General features: G+C 36.3%; 1 protein-coding gene and 1 long non-coding RNA gene across 2 annotated transcripts in view; one reads left to right on the forward strand and one right to left on the reverse strand.

Annotated features, from left to right (window-relative positions):
• The window catches only part of MIB1 (MIB E3 ubiquitin protein ligase 1), a 90,874-nt gene that overhangs the window by 18,699 nt on the left and 46,247 nt on the right, over positions 1 to 25,928 (reverse strand). Inside the window, exons 11-14 of the mRNA XM_052660355.1 lie at positions 22,458 to 22,655; positions 21,445 to 21,596; positions 2,628 to 2,760; positions 596 to 682 (exon numbers count right to left, since the gene is read on the reverse strand). Coding sequence (XP_052516315.1) covers positions 596 to 682; positions 2,628 to 2,760; positions 21,445 to 21,596; positions 22,458 to 22,655 — 570 coding nt within the window. The remainder of the gene's footprint in view (positions 1 to 595; positions 683 to 2,627; positions 2,761 to 21,444; positions 21,597 to 22,457; positions 22,656 to 25,928) is intronic.
• LOC128067354 (uncharacterized) lies at positions 11,417 to 17,474 on the forward strand. Its single transcript, XR_008201393.1, has 4 exons — positions 11,417 to 11,621; positions 12,150 to 12,315; positions 13,466 to 13,697; positions 17,435 to 17,474. It is a non-coding gene; the product is annotated as an uncharacterized LOC128067354 (long non-coding RNA).

Genomic DNA, 25,928 nt, shown 5'->3' on the forward strand with positions numbered 1-25,928 from the left:
TCTGCATCAGAATTACATGGGGGCCTGTAAAACCACAGATTGCTAGCTCCCCCCTTAGAGGTTCTGCTCTGGTTGGTCTGAGATGGGGCCTGAGAATTCACTCTTCTGCCAAAGCCCTAGGTGATGCTATTGCTACTGCTTCAGCCTCCAAACTTTAAGAATCACTGCTCTACAAAAAAAGTTTAAACAGATCATCTTTCAAGTATTTGATCTGGAATCACCAGATTAGTAAAATAAAAATACGTATGCCAGCTTCTTTGAAATGTTTGGCAAATGTCCAGCCAAAGCCTTTAATTACAGTTCACTTTCAATTATAAAAATTAAAAGTAAACTTTTTAAAAATGTATATGTTACTTTGAAATTCTCTGATTTAGTATTCCAGGAATTTACAAATCCTGACAACAAAATTATAAAAACTTTGAATCTAACAGTTAAGATTTTCCCTATTAGAAATTAAAACTCTTTACCCAACTGATTAAAACACTAAAGCCTAAAATCATAATTTTACCTCTAACTATACCTCTAACTAAGCCTTCTGAGAAGCCTAACAACATATCAGTTAAAAGGGTAAGATTCACTTTAGTAGACACGTTACCCTCACAATCTGTGTGTGCTGCCGCTCCACGGCAAGGTGGAGGGCCGTCTGCTGGTTCACATTCTGGATGTCCAGGTTTGCGTTTCCCTGAAAGAAGAACAAGGCTCACAGTTGAATGTGACGAGAGGGAAGCACATAACCTAACTCTCTCTGTGGAAGCCATGACACTGGCTGCTGCTGACGCCCCTCCAAGGGCGAGACCTTGTGCTCTATGGCAACAGATGTGGCTAGCAGGAAGTGGTGGGACAGCAAGCTTTCTGAAACAGGACGGCACATTTAAAACTATCTTTACTGTGGTGATTCCACCTAAGGACAGTTACAGGACAAAGGACAATACAGAGTCAAACACGGCTCCCTTTGAATCTCCATTACAGAGCCACCGAAATAATCAGCTCATTTTAAGTAAGTACTTCCTGAAAATGTATCAATGAGTCCTCATATTGTATTTGGAAATTCAGAAGACCTAGAATGTTAAAGTAGGTCTGAGAAAAAACCAACAAAGTTAGAGGACTTACTCCAACTGAGTAACTGATTGCAGTTACTGATTACTATAGTTACTAGTTATTACTTCAGTTCAGTTACTGATTACTATACAGCAACAGTAACCAAGACAGTGGGCTTCCCTAGTAGCTCAGCTGATAAAGAATCGGCCTGCAATGCAGGAGATCCCAGTTCGATTCCTGGGTCGGGAAGATCCCCTGGAGAAGGGATAGGCTACCCATTCCAGTATTCTTTGGGTTCCCTGGTCGCTCAGCTGGTAAAGAATCCACCGGCAATGGAGGAGACCTGGGTTCAATCCCTGGGTTGGGAAGATCCCCTGGAGAAGTGCATGGGAACTCACTCCAGTATTCTTGCCTGGAGAATTTCCATGGACAAGAGGAGATTGGTGGGCTGCAGTCCATGAGGTTGCAAAGAGTTGGACACAACTGAGCGACTAAGCACAACTAAGACAGTGTGGTACTGGCTTAGGTCAGTAGTTTGGATTTAGGATGAAAAGGAATTTATCATAGTTAACAACACTTCTAAGAGAATTAACTTTAATAATAAAGGCTTATAATGGCAGGAGAAAGGCAGTTTAGCTTTTGAACTGTTTCTTTCTTTAAATGTCTTTGTACAGACTGTCCATTTTACGATCTAAGACCCAATTACACATAATGTACTATCTACTATATTTTCCCTGCCATTTCATCTTCTTAACTAGACTGAAAGTTCCTTGAAGTCAGGAGTCACAGATAATTCTTTGGAAATTTTACTGCTTCCCTATGGCATATGCTTGTCTGAAGCATTTAAAAATTTTGCTGAATATACCAAAACATCATAAAATTGCAATCAATAGGTTCCCTTCAAAATCTGAGCTCATAAAAATGTAGAGGTATCTTATTCCTAAGATAAATGAAATAACTAAGGTGAGCCTACCCTGCTATCCAGTCACAGATTCAAGGGGTCCAGCAGTTGTTGAGAACTGAGTCCCTAGCTCCTAACTGCAGCCTGGTGTCACCTGGTAGCAACTCACCACACTGATTTAGACATCAGCATACTGGTTCGTGATGATATAGCTGAGTGACACTTCCACAACAGTGGCAGTGATTCTGGAAAATCCCTTTAAGTTGATGCCTATTTTGTTGGACCAACTCAGGAAGACTGTGCAGAGAGAATACTGGAGGCATGAAGGATCCACATCCACCCTACCCACACCCCCACTACTACTTCCCTCCACTGAAGCGCCACTGTTAGGCATAAGACTAAATTCATACTACAGCTGAATTTGCATCATCATGGGATTTTACTGTAATCTGCTAGTAAGTGGTTCAGTTCAGTCGCTCAGTCATGTCTGACTCTTTGTGACCCCATGGGCTGCAGCACACCAGGCTTCCCTGTCCATCACCAACTCCTGGAGCTTACTCAAACTCATGTCCATCGAGTTGGTGATGCCATCCAAACATCTCATCCATAAGTAGTTGATGAAGTAATAATAAATCAATGATTAGCAATGACCCAAAATTGTTAAAAATTACTGAAATGCTTTTCCTACCTGATGCACCAACAGTTCAGCCACTTCTACATGATTATTAAGGGCAGCCAGATGCAAGGCAGTATAACCATCATCTTTCTTCTCATCCACAATCCACGGTCTTGGTAATTTAGACAGTAAAACACGCATTGCGCTGAAAGGCAAGTTTATATTAATTTGATATTTAGTTATATATTTTATTATTTTCTTTATAAAAAATATTCAAAAGAAACTCTTAAAATCAAATGAAAATATTCCTCTTTAAAGAAAATTATGCCCTTAAGAGACAAACAGAAATTCAAAATTTCTAAATCTCAAATGCACAGCCCTTTGACATTTTAAGAGGTAAACAAATTATCACTGTTTGGAGAGTAGAATCAAAATAGAATGGGAGTGCTACAGAGGGAAATATTCTGAGAGCGGAAAAAAAAAACCAAAGGTGAAATATACCCTAATAAGGACACAGTTTCAATTTGTGGAATCTCTTAGGTTCAATTAGAGTAGTATATATTAATGAAAGAGTTAATGAAGAACAACCAGGTAACAAAAGTTAATTGGGAAAAACAGTGATAATTAAGACAAATATTATGTGGCTGGCAGATTATCATGAATTCTGCGGGGTTAAAAATCTGGTATATGTCATTTAGTAGTGCTAAATCTAATTGATATCGAAACATACAAAATGGCAATCAAATATTTAAAATTTACAATATGATAACCAAATATCTCCAAAGGAAAAAAAAAAAACCAAACAAGAAACTATCCTAAAGAGCACCAAAGATTAAACCATAAGAGATCAGGGGAACTAATTACTGAGAAACCGTGCTTTGTAAAGAAAAGGCTAGCCTACCCTCAAAAAGGAAACCAAAATAAGAAGCAACTTTTCTTACCAATCATCAGTAACTTCTCCTAACAAAGATTTTGTCTGGAAAACTCATAATTTGGGAAAAATCTAAAAATAATTTTTTTTTTTAATTTGGGAAAAATTTCCCTTAATATCTGTCCACTAATTGTTGTTTTTTTTTTTTAAAGACTGACACCTGAGATAATGAATGGCTTCTATAAACAGTACTGGACTTGGCACAGACAACACTGATATATGAATTAGATATTGAATGTTCCCCAACACCTAAAAAAGGCAGTAAAGGCAGAAAAGCTTCAAAATTGTGTCAATAGAGTATAAAAGGGCAAGAAGTTAACAGTAAGATACATATTGGGATAGTTTTTCCTAAGGAGACACACAGGAGAGAAAAATCTTAATCAGAAATATTTTAAACGTATGGAGAAACAGTCTGAAGATGCAGAATAAGAACGCGTGTAAAGAAATTGTTAAGTCTCTAAATAATGAAACTAAGACCTAATGTGATACATGTTTCCTTAATGGCAGTGGTCCATGAATCCCACGGAGGAAGTCCAAGACATCTGAGAACATGCTTTAAAGAATCCACGAATCTCTAAAATTGTACTCGTATCTGGAAGTTTATATCTTTTATCAGATTTTCAAACAGGTTAATGACCCAAGGCATACTGAGAATCAAAACTTAAGACAGCCTTCAGTGGTTGTTACTAAAGTTAAAATCACTATCCATGAATGACAGACTTCTTTGAAAATCTGTGGAAGGCCAGGAACCATTCCCTCCCAAAAAAATGCACATAAAAATCTTTACATATAATTTTGAGGAAATTCAAGTTCCATTCATGGACCTCATACAAAGCTGAAGATTCTTGCTTTAGTTCATTTTCAGTAACTGTAAGGACTTTAAACTTCCCCATTCAGTGGATTAAAATAAAATACTACAAATTATACAGATTTTTGACTCAAATCCTTAACAGGGAAAAGTATACGGCACAACAATATACTACCAAGTGTTTGGATTTCGCATAATCATGAGGCTAAAGTCATACATTACCTACTACCTTACACAGTTGACCTTGTGAGAAACAGAATCTATAGTTTCATGACTCTTTTGGAGAGTTTTGAAGATACAAGTATTAAATCATGTGAAAAAGTTGTATTAGAGACAAAATATAATCATTAAAAATAATAAGGCAAAGATGTGGGGGGGCGCTTTTTTGGGTTTTTACTGTGGTTGTGCCCCATAGTATTAGAGATGATTCATGGTAATTTTTGATTTCCCATAGAAACAGTGTTATATTGGCAAATAAGGTAAATACACCAGATAATAATTAGGTAAATAAAACAGATAATTATGGAAAAAGAGATTTGTACAAGAGGCGATTCAGAAGTCAAATCAGGATAATACATAGATAAAAAAATCAACAGAACAGAATTATAAGTAAAAAGATAAACATTATGTCTTTTTCTTTTTTTTCCGGAAAATAACGATTGGTTAAAAAGAGAGTGAAGAATTATTCTCTGTGAAGCCTGGAAAAAGAATGAGAAAAATAATCTATTAGTGTATCACCAGCTTTATCTGTAGAAAAACTTCTGTGACAAGAACCCCAGCACTCGAATTTACCCTCCAAAAGAATCACGAGAATGCTATCAGTTTTCAGTACATCGTCCTATGAAAAATAATTTGACATTTTTGTTAATGTTAGTGTTAGTCATCTCTATGGGCCTATAAAGTCATATGAAAAGAGTACTATAAGAACTAAAATGAGATAATGTAATATAATGTTTTAGTGTAGTCTAAAGCTCTTCAGTATAATAGTGTTATTACAGTTCTAAGTTTATAGACCTATGAAGTACACAATACAAATTTCCCTTTTTCTCCCTCCCAAGAAATCTTCCTGTATTCTTGATTTTGGTTATTCTTATTATCATTTAACCAGCCACCCAAGTCAGAAATATGGGAATCATTCTAGACCCTCTCCTCCCTTCCCACTCCTGCATTCAATTTGTTCTACTGACTTTCCCTTTTAAAACTAAACTATTATTTCCTATATAATATCTTTAATATAGACTTTTATATAGACTTTCATTACCTTTCCTCTGAACATCTGTAACAGCCCCCTTCCAAATCTAGCCCTTATACCCCTTTCACACAAATCTACCCATTTCATAAGTTTCACAAATTCAAAGTCATCAGCATTCAAATAAAAAAAGGCTCCCTTTCATATAACTAAATCTTTTTAAGACTGGTCTTGATAAAACTTATTCTGAAATATACTTTTTAATATACTTTTAAAAGAATATAAGACTAAACTTACCTTATGATAACTGAATTATAACAAAATCAACTCCTGATTAAATGCTATAAGTTTTGGAGAAATACTGCAAATAGCCCCAAATCAGAATTAATACAAAAGTCAACAGCTAGCTAGGAGTGGTCAGATTAGTTCTTGGTTTTGCCATTTTTAAATAAACTTTCAGATTTTAGATTTACAGAAAATTGTGAAGACAGTATAGAGAGTTCCTCACCCCTGCTGTTAATACTGTACATTAGGATGATACATTTGTTATGCTGGAAGAAGCGCAAGCTGGAATCAAGATTGCCGGGAGAAATATCAATAACCTCAGATATGCAGATGACACCACCCTTATGGCAGAAAGTGAAGAGGAGCTAAAAAGCCTCTTGATGAAAGTGAAAGAGGAGAGTGAAAAGGTTGGCTTAAAGCTCAACATTCAGAAAACGAAGATCATGGCATCTGGTCCCATCACGTCATGGCAAATAGATGGGGAAACACTGCAAACAGTGTCAAACTATTTTTTGGGGCTCCAAAATTACTGCAGATGGTGACTGCAGCCATGAAATTAAAAGACGCTTACTCCTCGGAAGAAAAGTTATGACCAGCCTAGATAGCATATTGAAAAGCAGAGACATCACTTTGCCAACAAAGGTCCGTCTAGTCAAGGCTATGGTTTTTCCTGTGGTCATGTATGGATGTGAGAGTTGGACTGTGAAGAAAGCTGAGCACCGAAGAATTGATGCTTTTGAACTGTGGTGTTGGAGAAGGGACTCTTGAGAGTCCCTTGGACTGCAAGGAGGTCCAACCAGTCCATTCTAAAGAAGATCAGCCCTGGGTGTTCTTTGCAAGGAATAATGCTAAAGCTGAAACTCCAGTACTTTGGCCATCTCATGCGAGGAGTTGACTCATTGGAAAAGACTCTGATGCTTGGAGGGATTGGGGGCAGGAGGAGAAGGGGACGACAGAGGATGAGATGGCTGGATGGCATCACCGACTCGATGGACGTGAGTCTGAGTGAACTCCGGGAGTTGGTGATGGACAGGGAGGCCTGGCATGCTGCGATTCATGGGGTTGCAAAGAGTCGGACACGACTGAGTGACTGAACTGAACTGAACTGACAGTTATTAACTAAAGACCAATTCTTCACTAAAGACCATACTTCACTCCAATCTCCTTAGTTTTATTTAACGTACTTTCTCGGCTCCAGAATACCATATTACACTTAGCTGTCGTGGCGCCCGAGGCTCCCTTTCACTGTGACAGTTTCTTAGACTTTCCTTGTTTTTGATGATGTTGACAGTGTTGAGGAGTGCTAATCAGTCATTTTATAGAAGGCTCCTTGCTTGTAATTGGTCTGATGTTTTCTGATGATTACAACTGGGATTATGAGTTTTGAGGAGGAGGTTTCAAAGACAGTGCCATTCCATCACATCAAGGGTGCACACTATCAACATGACTTAACCTGTCAATGTTTACCACGGCCATCTGGTTGAGGTAGCATCTGTCCACTTTCTCCACTGTCGAGCTGCTGTTTTGCTCCCTTTCTCTACTACAGAATAATAAGCTACACTCTTTGCAAGGAAGTCACTACAGGTAGCCTACTCTTAACAGGTGAAAAGTTATATTCCACTTCCTTGAAGATAGAGTATTCACATCAATGATCTGGAGTTCTTCTATACTGGAGATTTGGGGTAGCTTAATTTTAAGAGCAATCTATAACCTTCTCATCTTAATAAGAAAGCTGCTAATTAATGTTAGTTCTTGACCTACTGCCTTCACAAAAAGCAAACAAAAACAACACACCACCTCAAAAGAAGTCAATCTTTGGGCCCAGCCTGCAGTATAAGCTAAGAGAAAAAAAAGAACAGTCTCTGGTCCCCTCCCCTTCATGTCCAGAGCAGTTCTGAATGGTCTGTCTCCTTTCCTCCTGTGGGGCAATCTGAGGACCCCACAATATAACCAACGAAGGTCAGCTGTTCCCCACAGCACCTCAGCTAATTACAAGGATTCTGTTGTTACGCTGCAAGCACTGAGGCCCTTAGAGTTGCTGGGATAAGGATGTTACCAGTTCAATAAATCAATAATTTTACTAAGCCAACAGACTCTCACTGGGGGAGCACTGTATGAAGATACTTTCCCCAAAGTTCAAACACTCTTCTTTATTTCTCAATCTGGTTGTTTTCCAAAAGGTTAAGGACATGGATGGTTTAAGGATAAGATCTTACTACCAGTTAAGCAGGCATTTGTGAACAGTGCCAAAGAAGCATTAAGTTCCAGAACAACTAATAGTGGTGCCGAGCATAATCCTTGGCACATGGTAATACTCAAACGTTTGCTGAATGATGAACAAATGAGTTCTAAGAAGCAGAGGGGACAAGCAGCTGTCTGCACTGGTATGTAACAGTCAAATGGCAATGGCTCCATTTTTAGGACCTGCCATGCTTTGCAATCTTTCTTCAGAGATGGGCAACATTTTTCCAAGCAAACCACAGTAGCTAAACTGAGGAGGCCTTACATATTAGTATTACTGAATGTAAAAAAGACACTGAAATAATAGCACACATTAGGGGTTCAGTAAATTCTGAATATTGAACAATCCCTCAAATATAATTTAAGCATGTTAGTACAGAATCCATAAACAAACCTGCCAAGAAAGTTGATAAATCTCAAGCAGAAGTCCGGTAGGCCATGCTAAGAGCAGGTTAATATAACAGTTTGAACACATCTTTATTCAATACACACCCACCCCTATCTAAATGGATGGAGACAAGAATGCTATCTGTAATAATCATTCTAGCAAATGAATATGGACAGTTTTTATTTTCTTCCATCTATTTAAAGGGATAAACAGACATGACTCAAATGCTAAATTTTAATTTTTTTGGTGTGCTTGATTTTCTTCCCCACAAACTTCTTTTTTGATAGATATTGTAATTAAAAGGTTCATTAATTTAGCTTGAATTCATTAACCAGGAATTTGGTAATGCAGTAGAAATTAGCTCAAAATGACAGATATGCAATGACAATACAGGCTGCAGGAGCACTGTACAGGTGAGGACTCGATCATTCTTAAAAGAGGACAACTAAAATGACCTCTTCTACACTGCCAGCCAGGGAAGCCACTTTACTCACCTTCATTCCCTCTGTGTGCACCTAGTATGAGGTGCTCAAAGTTTAGTTGAATGAAACAAAGGAAGAAACGAACGGTCACTCTTCTCAGCATACTGGGGCCAAGAATGCTCAACATGCTACATTTCTGGTATAGGTTCCGGTCCCCTAGAGTCCACGCCCTAACTGCTTGCATTATTATAAACCACAGCAGCGGCAGGAACAGGGGTAAAGATCTAAGTCTAAAGCCAAACCACCTGGGCTCACATTCTGGTACCAGCAAACAAAAGGGCTGGTGACCTGAGCAGGGTACTTACCTTCTATGCCTCAGTTTCCTCACCTATAAAATGTGTAAAGAATCACAAGTCCTATTTCGTAGGACTGTTATGGGGATTTTAAAGGCCTTAGAAAAGTGCCTGTCCTTTCATACACTATGTAACTGTTTGCTTGAGAGGTGGGAAAGGAGGACTTTCACTGCTACAAAATGGTCAGGAAATATGAGGTAGTTTAAAAATTTGAAAATTAACCTATCTTGTACTCTGATATGCATCATCTTCTCACAATGTGTCTAAAATTACTTCAGTATCTAGGAAAGCTGGCTCTATAAAACTGCCCAAATATCTATAGAAGCATGCTTTATGTCACTGTTTTAAAACAGCATTCAGAATAATTAAACTGCTATGTTATAAAAAATGCTAAAGACAAAAAGGATGTCAAGAACGAATTTCCCTTGTAGGAGAATGAGCTCAGAAAACTGTTAAGTTTTTTTGGTTCTTAACTGAATCAATGGATGTGAGAGTCGGACTATAAAGAAAGCTGACTGCTGAAGAATTGATGCTTTTCAACTGTGGTGTTGGAGAAGACTCTTGGGAGACCCCTGGACTGCAAGGAGATCCAACCAGTCCATCCTAAAGGAAATCAGCCCTGAATGTTCATTGGAAGGACTGATGCTCAAGCTGAAACTCCAATACTTTGGCCACCTGATGAGAACTGACTCATTGGAAAAGACCCTGATGCTGGGAAAGATTGAAGGCAGGAGAAGGGGACGACAGAGGATGAGATGGCTGGATGGCACCACCGACTCAGTGGACATGAGTTTGAATAAACTCAGGGAGTTGGTGATGGACAGGGAAGCCTGGTGTGCTGCAGTCCATGGGGTTGCAGAGTCGCACACGACTGAACTGAACCGAATCAATACTTAAGAGACTACATATGAATTAAGAACAAGGTATAATTGGTTTTTCCTAGGCATTCTTAGGTTTGTTAGATCTTAAATTGTACCACCATAGGTTTGCGGAATTTGATGTTAAATTTTTTCTTCTCCTTGGTTAAAAAATAAACCTCAAGGTTAAAATTTATGGTGATATGCTATTAAAGTTTAGAACAAAAGTATTTTTCCCCTACAACATGTGTTATGTGACAAAGTTACAGAAGGGCTTCCCTGGTGGCTCAGCAGTAAAGAATTCATCTGCAATACAGGAGACACAGGTTCGATCCCTGGGTCAGGAAGATCTCCTGGAGAAGGAAATGGCAACCTACTCCAGTATACTTGGCCGGGAAATCCCATGGACAGGACGTCTGGCAGGCTACAATCCACTGGGTCACAAAAGTCGGACTTTGTGACTGAACACCAACAACAAGTTACAGAAAGGTTAATGACTATTTTGAGTCTGTAATAAAGTGTGAAATGACCATGCCTAAATGCTATTTCAGAAAAGTAAAGCAGAACAGCAATGTAGAAAGGAGAAAAAAACCACTTCATATTTGAAAATAAAGTAGAATTTAATCAATGCATTGTAACAGTTATATAACTATACAAAGTTTCGATAGAAAAGTAACACAATTACTAAAAAGCATACCAGACCCTGTTTCTCACCTAAGCACTACTAAAGAACGTATTAAAACTGACACTGAATTAAAAGTTTTTTTTAATTTAAAAGTTTTAAGTAGCATTTCCAAGATTTCATTTACACATTCCTCCTTTCCTCCTGAGTGATCTCTTCACCTTCAATACAATGGTTCTACTACCCTTTCTACATATTTTTCCATTCAATTATTATTTATTAAATTTAAAAAGACTGTATAGCAACGACGAGCTCTAAAGGTAACACTACAAAATCCCTTCAGGCGTTGAGCTATGCAAAATATCATTATCCTGATTTTTGTTTGTTTACTGATTAAAAAAAACAGGTTATGAAATATATTTTGGCAGCACAGGGACTTTACTTGTCCCATATCTGTCCAAAGCCCGTCTTGCTACTAGCCAGGGTAATATTTTTTCTCTTTCCTTTTCTCGCTGCAGTGCTTCTAAGTATAGTGGCAGCCGCATCAGGCTTTCCTAGCCTCAGCGCAAGCTCAGTATAAATCTGGGATGTGTAAGTGGAAACATGAGAGACCGCTTTATTTGGCAGTGCTTTGAAAAAAAAAAAAATGCAGGACAAATGGCAAGGCAGTGTTTGGACCGCAGGATGAACAATCAATAGGCAGAAAGCAAGATAGAGGCTTCCTCAGCTTTTGGATCGACAATCGACAGCTGAGAGACTATTTTTTGCTATGGTTGACTAAATATGGTCAGGGAAGAGAGAGGCACAAGAGAGCCTGTTTGCCTGGGAGTGCATGTTTCAAATGCTTAGCTGCCTATAAAGCTGTAACAGTTCAGCCTGTGGCCACTGAGGGAAGAATATAAGTTAACCTCTGTAGTGACCATGTGGAAGTCCGACCTTGCTTGCAGACTTGACCTCTGGATATGACAAGGTAGCTTCAATACAGATCTACCATCTAATCCTGGCAACTAAAAACAAACAAACAAAAATTCCACAGCAAGAAAGATGCAGAATATTGCCTGAGAAGTCAGAAGACCCCAATGTCCTCTGGTGGGCAAAGGAAACAGGGTGAATGTTTACAGTTATTTGGTGGGGGGAGTGAGGTGTGTTTTGGTTTTTGCTGGGTTTGTGTGTGTGTGTCTCTTTTTTAGATTGTAAAAGTAACCTCCTCTGCAACTTTTCCCCCATTTCTGAAGCATTCCATCTGAGCAATTAGTGAGGTGCATTTTCTTGGCCGTTGAAGCAACCTTTCCCGGTTGCTTCACTTTCTATACACCAGAGACAAGGTACTCATGTCCATTCAATACCAGTAACAGGACATTCCAAATCAAATGGCCAACGCTGACTCAATTTTATTAAAGTTTTTTTTTTTTTCCTCCTTAAGCACAAGGAAAGGGAGAGGGAAAAGATGGCTGATATACTGTGTTTGTTCACTTGTTTTTCAAATTTATCTTAAAAGGTGGGGTCCTGTGTTCACTGATACTTCCCCTTTACTTCCCCCGGCTCATGAAAAGAAGCGCTGATTCAGCAAAAAGAGTGAACAGCCGATCAAGAAGAGATGGCTGCTGCTGGCGTGACTCTCTGGGTCATTCTCTCTCTCCCTGCTCATGACACTAAGCTTACAGGTAACACAGTACCACAGGACAGTACTTTAATGGAGGCTTATGGTTTTCTGCATGCTTACCTATTAGCGACTCAATACATGCTTTTACTGTTAAATTCTACCTGGGCATAGCCGTTTCACAGTTCAAGCAGAGATCTCGTGCAGTGTAAAAAGGAATGCTGTTCAAATATCATGACAGATGACTCAATGTCAAACCTGTACAAGTCCATTCCTGTCTTTTACATTATTAAAGAGTCAGTCTTTACTGTTTCAGATTAAGTGGTGATTCTGTATCCCTAGGAAATGGCCACCTGCCTTCAGAACATACTATCTTTTAAAAACTATTAACTCTTTCAAGGTTTAGTCAACCAAGGAACTTGGGAGATCACAAAATGCTTTTTAATCCTTCCTCTGATAGCTGGGCACAAAATTAAATCCGCATATGGATGGTGACATCCAAACGCTGCACTGCTCAAAGTGCTGTAGTACTGGACCACCTCCTGCTACGCGGTCCTCGGCTCTCCATGAGCTACAGTCACTTCTTACAATGGGCTGCAGGAATTCTACTTTCTGTGTCTTTTATACCCCCTCCTCTTTCAGATCTGAAATTTTCTTATGGTCTTCTTATAAATTAACTTCTTAATGCCACAATAATAAAAGGCAACTCACCAACTATAATCTGTTTTCATGCTAAAGATCAAGCTAAAACCCAACTGCTCACTAGCTAATTCCTTTCAGGTCTTTTAAGTGTGACTTTGGAAAACTTGATTGTTCTGGTACTTATCCTTCATGTTAAAAAAAAAAATCAAAGTATCAGAACCACTCGACTCACCAAAATTAGATATTAATTCCTTTATCTAAATTTATATTTAACCCAGACAGGATCACCAAACTGCAAAAATCAGGTAAGTAATAACAAAGGAACAACACAGAGGTTTTCAAACGATCATGAGTTCTTATCTGTGATGTTAAAAACAAAGCTAACAAAAAAAATTATCATTAAAAAGAAATTCAGTTCATTCATACTCTAAAAAGATCCAGTTTTTCTCCTTGTTTTTTCAACTTTAGAGTCAACATCAGAAGTAGTACTAATTGGTTAATTATTAAGTCTTTAATAAGATATCTTGCTGGTAAAAAGAACATGCACCAAATTAATTATTGTCTGCTTGCAGGTTCTAGAAGCAAACTACAAAATAAGAAGAAATTTTCTCTGAAGACTATGAAGAAACACTAGGCTAATCTTACCAATTTCTGAAATACACTCTGTAAATTCCCACTGATTCAATGGATCTCTCTCAAAAAGAACCAAACCAGGACAAAGTTCAACAGATAACTGGTCAACGTTTAGAAGTGTATATCCACCAAGAACAAGGAACCATAAACAGCACTAATGCCATGCCTCAGGTAAATCTGTTATAAAGTTTAGTCTTTGATATTCTCTGCAAATGATCTACCACTGCTCTCCATCAGTAAGCTGAAAGTTCTACTAAAAAATGGGAAAATAAAACATTTCATGTTTTTACAGCTAACAACTTAGTAATACCTACTCAGAGTACATACTTCTTTATGTACCCATATGAACATACAATGCTATGGAATGTAAAGAAGTATGTATTTTTGGTAGGCAATAAACCACCAAGAGGAAACTAGACTGCAGCTATGTGAATGACCTTCATATGTAAAATTAACCTATCAAAGAGGTGACCTTTGGCAATACTAACACCAGAAAATGTACCTACTAGTTTCAGATGGAAACTAAATGTTGCTGATTTATATTTCAGGAGGAAAAAAGTTCTACTGAAGTAGATTTAAAATTAACATGGAATTCCTTTTTAAAGCATACTACATTTTACATTTTTTAATTAAGTACTCACATGATTAAAATTTGAATACAAAAGAGAAAACAGCGATACTAGTACAAAAAAATGATATGTGACCCATTTTCTGTCCCCACAATTTGATTTTAATTTAAATGTATCATATTAGTAGGGCTGACATTTAACAAAAGCTGACTTCATTTGCATTTCAACAGCTATTCTTCATATTTTGATATGAAGAATAATTATAATCAACAATGTAATTATAATTTAACAATATTAGAATTCCTGAAGCAAGTTTTGGTGTTTTTAAGTTTTCTTTCTGAAAGCTACAGACATAGTTGTACTTTTAAAAGACTATCTTTCAAGTAAAATTCTACTCTCAAAGAAAAGAAAGTGGTCCCTGTCCTTCTCCCTAATCCAGTTTCCACTTTCAATGCTATGTAAGTACTTAGTTTAAATCAAGACATATGATTTATTCAAGAAAAATGATAAAATTCTGGGAAACAGGTATAAATCAATAGGGCACACTGGTCATAGACTGCCAAATATTAAAATAAATTAATTATTATCTATACTATCCTTGAATTTGCTTTCTCCAAAGAGGGCACATAAAATGAAACACTACAATCATGAAACCAATTTATCCAGAAAGAATAACCATCTTTTACTGGTACTAGGCAAATACAATTCAATTTTTTATAAACATGATAGCCTACTGTTTATAGTATGCTAGAGATATTAAAATACATTTTGTATTTTATGTAAAATTTATTTTGTACAGTATATACTTATAGATTGATATTATAAATGATAAAGCTCTTAGCAACAATTTATTAGTACCTATTTTAAGCTACTATAATAGATTTACAAAAGAAATATTAATATTCATATATTCTAATCACTTCTTTTGATTAGAGTATTCAGACATATGTCATCACATGTCTAAATTTTTTGTCACAGCTGAATACAAATGGCCATAAGGTTATCCATGAATTGTTAATTTTCTGTTTAATAAGACAACTAGATAATTGTCAAAAGGTGATTTTCATTTAATCAGATTAAAAAGGAGAGAATGACTTACACACAAGCACAGAAGTTATAGAATATTTATTGTAAATTTAAAAGTTCATTAATTTAAAAATTTTACATTTTTATAGAAAAAAATCAGTTCAAAGTTTAACTCACTCAAGAATAGACCTTCTTCCTCATTATCCACAAAAAGGATGGCAAAGCTTCATATTCCATTCATTAAGTTTAACTACACATGCCCGAAACATCAAAGCCTGACAACATACACCTCAAAAATAGAGGTTCCTCTATGAAATTACTCAAAGGCTATTACTATGTCTATGCTTTATAAGCAATTATATTCACCATTCTATGGGTATAAAAGCTTTTAATAATTATTTTAAAACATTCCAGCAACTAAGAATCTTGTTGCTACAATATTAAGAGCTTACAAACCTTAGAAAATGACAGTATCTATCATTCATTTGAAAAAGTATAATTGTACACTGACTCTAGTGCTTACAAGGTAAACTCAACATATCTAAGAGTATTTTCAATCACTCTAAAATGTCACATCTATCACTTAGATCAGCTGTTCATTTTTAACTGAGTGCATATTGAACTCTGGGCATCTGCTGACACTGGTGTAACTCAAACATTTCAACTGTCTCTCTGACAGGGATAACAGATGCTGACATTATCAAATGCTGTACTATTTTTTTTTTCCCCTGGCCTCTCTTGCCCCGATATGGCCAGTATATGAAACTGAACTGCCATCCAAAGCACACTTGAGCAACTGGATCTGCTAAACAGCTCCCATATAACTAGTAAAAATAGAAGTCAGTTTTATTGCTATCTTCAGCACTTAAGTCCAGGCAATTTAACACCTGTTTCTTTTCTATTAGAATAAATGATGGAAATAATTGTAGTTACATTAATTTCACCAGCAGCATGATACCCTTCAGCCAACAGATGCAGGATATACTTAATACGAGAAGTGTTTGAATATTGCCTGAATTAGTGTTGACCTTCTCCCAGTTTGGTTCAAAACACAACTATTTTTTTACTGTTTATATTTCAGTGAGAGCACTTACCTTAAAGGCAAACTATAACTGTTCAAAGTTTTATTTTAAACAGGTATTTTCAGAAGACATCCCTTCTCAATATTGCAATTCCCTTTTAACAAAAACTTGCTGTACTGAGTTTTAATGGTAATTTTCATATTCAAATTCATGATTAGTGCTAACCACAATGTATTTAATGAGAAGTAACCAGGCACTCTGTACCCGAAATGACAAGAGAATTCAGTCAAGGAACCAGACTTTTAAAAGAGTTCAACTATTAACCTATGGTTAGTGACACTACATAAGCAAAAAGAAAGAAAAATAAGCTACCATGCATGGCAGTTCCTTCAACACAAGTTTAAGCAATACACTGAATACACGTGTCATCTATTTATAAACCAAAGGGTACCAGAGGTACTTTTCTTAAGGCCATTCATCCTTCCCCCCGTCAGCAACTTGCTGTTAGTCCTTAAGTATTATGCTAAAAAAAGAAGTGCAGTAGAAAAGTGTGACTGACTAGCAGTACTCTTCCCTAACCTATTTCACCTGCTTATTTGGTTTACTGCTCAAAGATAAATAGAAAACATTACTCTGATACACATCAAGGTCTATATGCTCTTTTTAAATGGTGCTGCTTTTGAAACAGGTCACTGCCTATATTTAAGGATTCAGCAAAGGTGTTAAAAACAAAGATGTACATTGGTAACTCCTTAATGCACTAACAATGTGCTAAAGGGTAAAGACTTCTGCATGACTGGAGTGGGAAACAGCAGGAAAAGTGCCTTCAGAAAATAAAGTTTGACAATCCATGGCTGAAATACTGATACAAGATTCTCTTAACATTTGAGGAAGGGCCATAATCGTAATTTTACAAATAAAAACATTTCAACTGTTTTAGGTCCCCAGCTAGCACCACGGCAATGCTTTGCTAGAGCTGGTAAAATGGAACCAAATCGCCTCTTCAATGGATTTGGTCCCCTTCAACCAGCTGTAGCTATGCATTGATTACTACAGGACAGCCAGCGTTTTCATTTATCACTATCAATCACATGTCAACTAATTTCAACTTATTTATTCAGATTATGGTTTAAATAAAATAATTTGTAACTGTTGATTCTACTTCAAAGAGCTATAATAGTATATGATGTTAATAAACAGTCTGGTGAAAAACTGTGTGAATGATATAAGGCTTTCAAATAAAATTATTTTATTCATTTATGGTCTCTGTATTAAATTTCTTGTCCTTCAGAAATGAAATGATATTGAAATGCAGACTGTGCCACAAAATTAAAAAAAAAAAAAAACAACTTCTTTCAAAGGAAGAAAATATCTGTGAAGGTCACCCGAAACTGTAACAGGAATGCCACAGTGTGGACATGCACTATTTTAAATTAATGAAAAGTGTAACATTATATGGGTTTCCCTGGTGGCTCAGCTGGTAAAGAATCCGCCTGCAATGAGGGAAACCTAGGTTTGAATGGGTTGGGAAGATCCCCTGGAGAAGGGAAAAGCTACCCACTACAGTATTCTGGCCTGGAGAATTCTATGGACTGTATGTATAGTCCATGGGGTCACAAAAAGTCAAACACAACTGAGTGACTTTCACTTCACTATCATAACATTATATAAAACAAAACTCCAGAAATGCTGAGTCACTACCTTGTATATGATTAGCAATTAATTGACTGCTATTTATCAGAACATTGATAAGTAAGGTGGAAAAGGAGACAGTGACACTGCAGAGCATTTGGCGGACAGACTGACATAATAAGTATGTAATTCTTCTGATACTGAACCAAAAGACTTTAATCCTCAAAAAAGGAACAAAATCCTCAGCATTGCTACCTTTTACTTATATAGATATTCAACTCTCCAAACCTGTTTCCTCAGTTGCAAAATGAGAAGACCTTTTTCCTCTTAATTCTGAGTTTAAATGGTTCCTTCTGTCTTATGACATCACTGGTTAGTACCAGGAAAGAAAAGTCAATTTTAAGAATAAGAAATCTGATATTAAAAAAAAAAAAAAAACTCAAAATAACCCAGCTTACAATTACAACAAATAAATAACTTGCATCGTCTCATACTCTTTCATGTTCAATTAAAATCATCCTTTATCTGGCAATCTACAGTCACAACTGCATAAAATGTCTTTAAGCAAATAGGAATTAAGAAGTCATATACCTTTAACTAAAGCACCACTTTGTTGTAGAATGAAAGTGTTTATTTTTTTCTCTTTTTTATGTCACCTGACACCAATTATCTAGTTGGAGGAGTTCTCAATTAAAGAAACAGAAGTAGTATTTTTTTCCCCCTCCTTGGTTTAACATTATTAAATATACTAGCCTGCTCTCAATGTGCTCAATAAAGTTAAACAATTCAAAATATTTAAAAGTTACTCATCTCCTAAACACTTTAGTTTTTAATCTACCTTAAACTTTATAACTTAAAATTATATAACCTAAATTAAATTCCCTCAAGAAAATCTTTTTGCCAATTCTAATTTGAAATACTTGCTCTGTATGAACTCCCGACAATTTCTCTACATAATTTTTATTTTAATTGATTATATACTCTTGTGATATCTAACACTGTCCTGTCAAATTAAGACTAACATGTATCGAGTCCTCACCTATGGGGCTTCCCTAATGGCTCAGAGGTTAAAGCGTCTGCCTGGAATGCAGGAGACCCGGGTTCGATCCCTAGGTCGGAAGATCCCTTCGAGAAGGAAATGGCAACCCACTCCAGTACTCTTGCCTGGAGAATCCCATGGAAGGAGAAGCCTGGTAGGCTACTAGTCCATGTCCTGTCAAATTAAGACTAACATGTATTGAGTCCTCACCTATAGTCAAGGCATTATGGGAGATACACAAATATTTGTGCCCAAAATTTTAACAGAAAGAAACATTAAAATGCACATACTAAGGGACAGCACAAAGAAGATAACTGCAGAAAACAAGAACACAGAACAAGGAAGTATAGGGCAAACAGAAAATAATTTCAAAGATCAAATCTAGGACCTCAGGGAGAAAGTCGGTTATGGGCATCTTAAAGAAAGAAAGTGCTTAATCAATGAAGAAGAAAAGCAGAAACTTTTAGGGAGCGAGAGTAGTACAGTATAGCTGAAGGTCTAGGTGGGCAGAGAAGTTTTAATTAGTGGGAGATAAACTTAAAAGACAGGCTCATGACACACAAGTCAGCTTGATGTAATGCTATACTCTTGGTTAAATCATTCACTGTCCATGTGTTCCAGCCTTACCTCACATACAGCCCAAAATACAGAGGAAATAATATAAGGCAGCTAAGGTCAAATGATTCTAAAGTCAAAGAGACCATGCTCAAGTTCCAGCTGTTCCACTAGGCAGCTGCATGACCTTGAATACAAGTATTGACAAACTTCTTTATAAGCCTCATATTCTTCACCTATAAAATTAGGATATTAACACCTGCTTCCTGCTTCAAAAAGCTGTTCAAGGGATTAAATGAGATAATGCATGTTAACTACTTGCATGTGGTAAATCTATCATCACCACCGTTTATTTGAAAGGCAGGGAACATATAATACTATTTTCTCTCCTTTACAGTGTCAACATTAAATATTTGAAGTGTTCAAATATTTATAATTTGAAAAAAACAAATCAAGACATAACCTAAAATACAGCCATTTATTTCATCGTAGATTATATACCTATTGTTACAATACCAATAGTCAACTTCAATAAACTCCTTTTGTTCTCTGCGCTCACCCTCTAGTGGTGATCTTAGGAAGTTAAAAAAAAACAACAGCAAAAAATTATTGTAAAAGGAAACGATGTAAAAATGCAATAGGGAACCAAAGAATAAGAAATCGTGGTATCTACAGTTAAAAATATTGCATTGTGTATCTGAAAGCTGCTGAGCGAATAGATCTTAAAAGTTCTTATCATAAGAAAAAAATTAGGAACTATGCATGATGATGGATGTTAACTAGACATACTGTGGCGATCACTTCACAATATATACAAATATCAAATCATTATTTTTAACACATGATATTAATAATAAAGTGAAGTGAAGTGAATGAAGGTCACTTAGTCGTGTCCAACTCTTTGTGACCCCATGGACTACACAGTCCATGGAATCCTCTAGGCCAGAGTAATGGAGTGGGTAGACATTCCCTTCTACAGGAGATCTTCCCAACCCAGGGATGGAACCCACGTCTCCCACATTGCAGGCGCATTCTTTACTAGCTGAGCCACAAGGGAAGCCACAAGGGACATTAATATAGAATCATATGTCAATTACATCTCAAATTTTTTAATTTAAAATTTTTAAATTATCAAAATAAACTTCCAAGTAAACATCTTCCTCAGTCAATACACGTGGCTTGATTCAACTATAAACACAAAACATCTAATGAAGAATTTTCTTTTTTTAAAAGAGTTTATTTTTTATTATTATTACTATTATTATAAGTATTATTTTGGGGCCTCACCACAAGGTAGTTCCCCAACCAGGAGCTGAACCCAGGACCTTAGCAGTTAGAGCACAGAGTACTAACCAATAGATCCCTGGGGAATTCCCCAGAATTTTCCAAAATGCTTCTCAAGGTAAAATTGTTCCAAAATATTCATTTACAGAAAGTTCTACGTTAAGCAAAGCTAAGCACTTTTCTTTTCTGTGAGACTCTGCAGATCCTTTATGAATTTTATGACTTCCCAAAAGTCTTTCTCAAACTTCAGCAACAAGCACTTTTTTCAGTAGACCACCTATTACCCTAACAATGGTTAGAAGACATCTGTACTAGAAGTCTATAGTTAATTATATTATCAATAAAAAATTAGGTAACTTAAAAGTTTTTTAGTCAAAAGTTTAAAAAAAAATTACTGTACAAATAGACAACTTGGAATAAAGAAAAAAAAAAAACAGATAACGTGAGGTTTTGGTAAGAGGACGCCTGAGAATGATCTTGAAGACACATAAATCTCCAGGTGGAATGCATTTTAATTAAACCTTTAGAATACAAGCAAGTATTCCTGGCATTTTATACCCATATTTAACATATATTTAAATAGTCATTTCATGATCCTTGTATTAGTTTAACCAAAAAAAACATATAAAACTAATCTATTTTAATGAAGACATAATTTCCTCAGATTTTAAAACAATTTAAAATATTAAAATAAGCCAAAATCACTTCTTTATAAGCATCAGAAAAAGAGAGCCCGCAACAGAAAACTATGTTTAAATTGCATAGGAAATAGTAAAAGGTGATATCTTTACCTGGGGTTTCCTCTCAGTGCAGCATGGTGTAGAGCATTAAACCCATTGTTGTTCGTAATGGTAACATCTGCTCCAGCTTCTAGAAGAACTGCCAGGATATCATCACGTTTCTTACTTATTGCATCATGAAGAGGAGTATCACCTTCAGAATCCTTTTTTTTTTTCAAAGTTTTAAGAGATTTTCATTAGCTCTTCTTCAATTAATTATTATATGTAAAGTTAATTCTTATAATGATCTACTAAGCAAAGAAAAACAGAAGCCATATCCAACAACCAGTAATAAAACATGCTGCGTGTTAAATTTCAAAATGCAGGCAAGAAATACTAGCCTCACTATAGTAAAGAAATTTCTAGTCAATCTAGATGAACAATACAATAAACATGCTATAGTTTTCCAAAGAAAATAAAAACAAGGATGTATCCTCAAATACAATTAAAATTTTAATGAGATAGAAAAGCTGACCCCCACCCAACTCATTAGCTTAGAATGGGCTGCTATACCACACTCCTACCATTAACGGTTACACCCTAAAATTCCATACCTATTATAAAATCAATCCTAAAACTCCATATATATTTTCTAAATCAGAAAATCTTCCAAGACTAGATTAAGGTCTAGACCAACAATCTAAGATAAACTAAGCTACAATTAAAATAATTTAGACTCCTCTGAAGTAACTATTATGAATTGCTGAAGCTCACTGTCACGGTCAATAAAGTTAAATCAACTCCTAGCTGATATTTTTACAAGTCCCCATCACCAACTCCCCACATACATAATCAATTTACTGACACTTTCTTTTTTTTTTTTTTTTTTTTTTACTGACACTTTCTTAACAAAGGCTTTTCTAAGAAGGAATAGCTGCCGATTTTACGGCATTCTATACCTTTGGAATCATTCACTATGACTGAGCTAGGACTGATAACAAAGGAATGCTTGCCACACAAACTAGTATTGCCATCTAAAAGAATCCTGGAAATACCTGCACAGTATAATTCTGTAATGGTTTTACCTGAAGACTGGGATGACAGCCAAAGTCCAGTAACGTCTTCACCACCTGAAGGTGACCTTTATTGACAGCAATATGAAGCGGTGTCTGCCTGCGCTTGTTTCTAGCGTTCAGATCGGCGCTGCCCCGGTGCAACACTTCTATGACGGCTCCTTCATCTCCAAAAGCGGCATGGTGGACTGCTCTATCACCATCTTTATCCTAAACAGCGGCAGTAAGTCTCAGTCAGTGAATGTTTCAGAAAGAAAAAAAAAGTGATGCTACTGTAATAATTCATCAAGAACCAGATTAATGTAAGAAAAGGAAACAGAGTGGAGCCAACAAGGTAACTAGAAATTCATTTGACTAGTGATTAGCTCCAAAGATAAATTATGACCTGGATCATTACATCATGCACACACATACTAGACCAACAGTTACATCAGAAGTAGTCTGATTCTTCAGTACTCCTAAATTACCAGCCATGATGGTAAGCCAACATTAGAAAAATGTTAGATCACAACTATATATGAAGTTCTTTCATCAAAAAAATCTTACACAGACTTTTTAGTAACATAGATACTAACGGTTGAGTAACTTAAAAAAAAGAAGGAAGAATGCCAAACAGGATGATCTCAACCAGCTTTAAGGGGAGAAATACATCCTCATGTTAACACTGGTTATCTCTAGCTGATGAGCATACACTTTTCTATATATTTAAGAACAGAAAAAAATTATTAAGCACTTCATTTAAAGATAAAAATGAAACACAAACAAGTATAATTCTATACATTCAAACAACCAAAACTATTTCAGAGGGATCCAGTACGTATGCCTCACCTAATGTTAGTGTATTTCTGAGGAGATGAGAGAGAGAAAAGGACCCAATTGCTTAAGTGTTTCTCAAATGTAAGAGACTGCTTTTTTAAAAAAATGCTTGTACTGAACCATAAAGATAATATACGTAGTGCATATCAAAAAGTCTCACTGTTAGATGCAGATGGAGAAGGATATTATAAGGGTACTGCTTTATTCCATACACATCTCAAATATTAACACTCAGAAGTAAGCAGACTCTCAGACTTCCTCCAACCCACGGTAGCCCCTGGTAGACTCTAGTTTTTGCAAGTGGTTTGAAAATCCATATTGCACTTGGGCTTCTGAACTATTTTACAAAGATAATGCAGATAAATATCACCATGGTTAAATACATTTAAAACAAATGAACACGATAGTTGCTAAATTCAAAATAGTTTTTGTTCTTTGCGTATTTTCTCAAATAGATACTAAAAATAAAACTGCTCAAGCAGGAGTCCACAATGGCTTGACAATCATTCTTAAAAGGCCAAGAAACCACAATTCAGAACTTCTCTTTTACTAATATTTCAGCAGAACAAGGTTAGGAGTTTTTGTTACTTCTCAACCTTAAGCCAAAGGAACTAGCAAACTACTACAGGAAAGAGTTTAAGGATTCAACTCTTGTGCCTCTCAGCAGTATTATGTCTAAAATCCCAGAAAAAAAAAAAAAAACAAGCTTCTTACAAAAAAAGTTTGTGTGTGTATATTGTTAACTTCTCTAGTAACACATTTCAGTATTTCATAATCTTAGATTTAAGATCTTCCTAACTTCCAGTCCAGATTCATTTTCTGTTATAATTTTTAAGCCTATCTAGTGGTACTCCTATTAAAAATAAGATCATCAAGCCACTGAGACTCACTGAATAAAGACAGGAACTATTTATGAAATGTACCATATACTGATGACTGTTAGAGAACTGCTACAAAAACACTTTAATGCAGGTTCCATCAACAATTTGCTTATGTTAAAAAAAAATACCTAAAAAATTAAAACCCAAATATATATGTCAAAGGGAAATACATAAGGAAAATGTAAAAAATTTGGAAAATACATACATACATGCACTAGAAAACAACAATTAATTTCCAGATTTTTATTCTAAATTATAAAACCTCACTTGCACAAAGACTGTAGCTTCCAGGTTTTGTTGCTTTCTTCCAAATTTATCTTAAGTATTTCAAAAGGCTTCAAACAACAAGAGCTTTATTCTGTCTCTGATACTGCCACCAAAAACAAGTTGCTGAGGCCTAGCACAACAGCTCACTTCCAAAAGGTGATCTAAAGAGACCTGCAAAGGGGCCCCAAATTTAATCTAACATTGATCTTGGTCCTTTCTACCCTCTTCCTCCCCTTCGTTTCCTCCCAACCTCTAAAACCTGCTCTTGTTCCACCCTCCCCTCTACTGGCTGACAAAACCACAGTCAACACATTCAGGACCTATCAGTCATGCTCATCTACTTCCTTTTGCTGAAACCCTAACAAGCAAGCACCAAATTCTACGGCTTTCACCCTTCAGTTTAGGCTCTGTTCTCTCTTGTCCAATTCAACATCTAAGTGATTCAGGCCTTCTTTCATTCTCATTCACCTGACCTACTTCCAAAGCTCACCCAGCCTTCTTACTTCAATCTATTCTTCATACAAAAAACAGAATTTTCTTTATAAAACACAAAATTTATGTTTAAAATTCTTTCATGTAACTCTATAAAGAACAAATCTCTTTTAAAGCCTACTTCTGCGGACCATCCCAGACTCATCTGCTGCCATCGTCCCTCACACATAAAACTAACTTAACCAACTGACTTGACCCCAGATATTCATGCACTGCTCTCAGACTTCAATGCTCTTGTTCATTACGTTATTGGCTTGAAAACACACATTCTTTAAAACTCAGTACAGGCAACTCTTCTCTTATGAAACTGTCCCTGCCTCTCACAAAATTAGTTTAACTCTAATTTCTAATTTATTTTCAGCAAATTATGTCAACTATTTTATTATTCTCAAATATCATAAGTAACATTGCACCTCATCTTATTGTCTATAAAACTCATTCAATTAATCAAGATGCTGCTATCCTGATCATACTTAAACCTGAACAGACTATGTGGATATGGTATATTCTGCTGTGTTCTTTCATTCATTCAGTAATCATGGACTAGGTGCCCACTATGAACTCAGTGCTGTTCTGGACATAGAGATAAAACAATAGGCAAGACAAAACTCCTGTCCTCAGTTGCCATTCTAGTGGGGTAAAGAGAACATTAAAAATGAAATATGTAAATAAAATGTAAATGTTTGGTAGGAGGAAATGCCAAGGAGAAAAGATAGCAGGGAAGAAAGACAAGACAGCCAAGCAACGACCCCTCCCAGGGAAGGTGTGAGTAAATAGCTGAGAGAAGTGAGAAAAGGCCCTGAAGACATCTGGGGAAGAGAAGTTCGAGGAGACAGCACAGTGGCAGCAGGAAGGATGAAAGTTGTGTGAATTCTGGATAAATTTCACTGAGCCAACGGGATTTAGTGATATTCCAAATAAGGAGTACAGGGGAAAAAGAGGAATCAATGACGATTTTTAAGACCCAACCTGTGCAACTAAATAAAAGGTGCTGATGAGAGAGGACTATAAAACTGATATGGCCCCT

This window comes from Budorcas taxicolor, chromosome 22, assembly GCF_023091745.1.
Source record: "Budorcas taxicolor isolate Tak-1 chromosome 22, Takin1.1, whole genome shotgun sequence".
Taxonomy (NCBI): Eukaryota; Metazoa; Chordata; class Mammalia; order Artiodactyla; family Bovidae; genus Budorcas; species Budorcas taxicolor.